The following is a 1,703-nucleotide window of genomic DNA, read 5'->3' on the forward strand; positions in this document are numbered from 1 at the left end:
CTGCAGAAAGAAATGGTAAACCACTTTAACCTTCTTGTCTGGAGAAACTCAAAGACAGAGGAGCCTGATAGGCTACAGTTCATGGAGTTGCAACAGTCCAGCATGACTAAGCATCTAAATCACAACTACAGAATCAAGCATACTATAGTATCTTAAAACATCAAACACACTAATATTGTATGTTTAAAATAGTTTAATCACAAAAAGGGAGTAACAACAACAACATGGTTTAATCTGTGTTTCTTCTTTTAAGTATAACATGCTGCATTTACTTGAAATATGGTAATGTTTACAAATGTGTTAATAAGCCAATAACCTAGGAAATGCAATGAGAACATTCTGCAAAAAAGATCACCATCATCTCTGAGGTCTTATGGTCTTTGCCGCTTTCCAGAAGGCCTCTTTGACGTCTTTGTTTCTCAGGCTATAGATGAGAGGGTTGAGCAGTGGGTTGACCACAGTGTAGAACAGGGCAGCCACTTTGTCTCTCTTCAGGGAGTAGGTGGAGCTCGGCCTTGAGTACATGAAGAGCAAGGATCCATAGAAGAGCGTGACCGAGACCAGGTGTGAGGCACAGGTGGAGAAGGCTTTGCGCCTTCCTGAAGCCGTGCGGATCCTCAGAATAGCAAGAAGGATGCGGAAATAGGAAATGATTATGACAAGAATGCTCGAGAGGACCGTGAAACCCACGAGACCCAAGACGACCTCCTCATAGACCTTGGTGTCTGTACATGACATCTTCACCAGTGGTGGAGCATCACAGAAGAAGTGGTCGATGATATTTTTGCCACAGAAACTTAGGCGAAAAGTGTTGGCAGTATGTGCTATGGCATTCAAGAACCCTCCTATATAGGAGCCAGCAACAAGTCTGGTACAGAGAGAATGAGACATAGAACTTGAATAAAGTAGCGGGTTACAGATCGCCATATGGCAGTCATATGCCATGGCTGCTAGGAGAAAACACTCAGTGTAGGCCACAACACAAGAAAAGAATAGCTGGGCTCCACATTCAGCCAAGGAAAAGCGCTTGTCTTCTGAAATACAAGTAGCCAGGATTCTGGGAGTGTACACCGAGGTGTACCAGAAATCCAAGAAAGACAGATTGCCAATGAAAAAATACATAGGTGTGTGCAGGTGGGAATCAATACGAATTAAGATAACCAAGGTCATGTTCCCTGACAAGGTTACCAAATAGACAGTCAGAAATACTCCAAATAGTATTAGTTGCCACTGGGGGTCTGTTGAGAGACCCAGTAAGATGAATTCAGTCAGGATGGTGTGATTTCCAACATCCATGTCCACTAGGAGAAAGCTTGATAAGATAACGAGAAAAAATTGCTGATTTTTCTTTTGGAATAAAGAAATAGAGGTATCAATTAACAACTGCTAGGAGGTGTATTAATCCCTTACACTGTCAGTAAAATACCGCATCTTCAGTCTGTCACTTGGGAAGACCACTAGAATTGGGGGAAATAACTGATTTTAGAATTAAGGCTTTCACTTGCTATTTGCTTAATGCAGGGTGGGTATCTGAGTCTCGTCAAATGAATGAACAAAATGAGGACACTGACAGGTTGTCTGATTGAGTTAAGCAGATATATAGAGATATGTCAGCCAAATATCTGGTACATGATGAGTGGTCAAAAATTTTGAGTATTCTGCATGTATTATTGAGAATCTATGTGTCTAGCATGATGCTGATA

General features: G+C 41.6%; 1 protein-coding gene across 1 annotated transcript; it reads right to left on the reverse strand.

Moving 5' to 3' along the window:
- Positions 1-357: 357 nt before the first annotated feature.
- LOC133261112 (olfactory receptor 9G4-like) lies at positions 358-1,296 on the reverse strand. Its single transcript, XM_061439669.1, has one exon. It carries the CDS (start codon positions 1,294-1,296, stop codon positions 358-360), a length of 939 nt encoding a protein of 312 aa, XP_061295653.1.
- Positions 1,297-1,703: the final 407 nt, after the last annotated feature.

Source organism: Bos javanicus, chromosome 15, assembly GCF_032452875.1.
Source record: "Bos javanicus breed banteng chromosome 15, ARS-OSU_banteng_1.0, whole genome shotgun sequence".
Taxonomy (NCBI): Eukaryota; Metazoa; Chordata; class Mammalia; order Artiodactyla; family Bovidae; genus Bos; species Bos javanicus.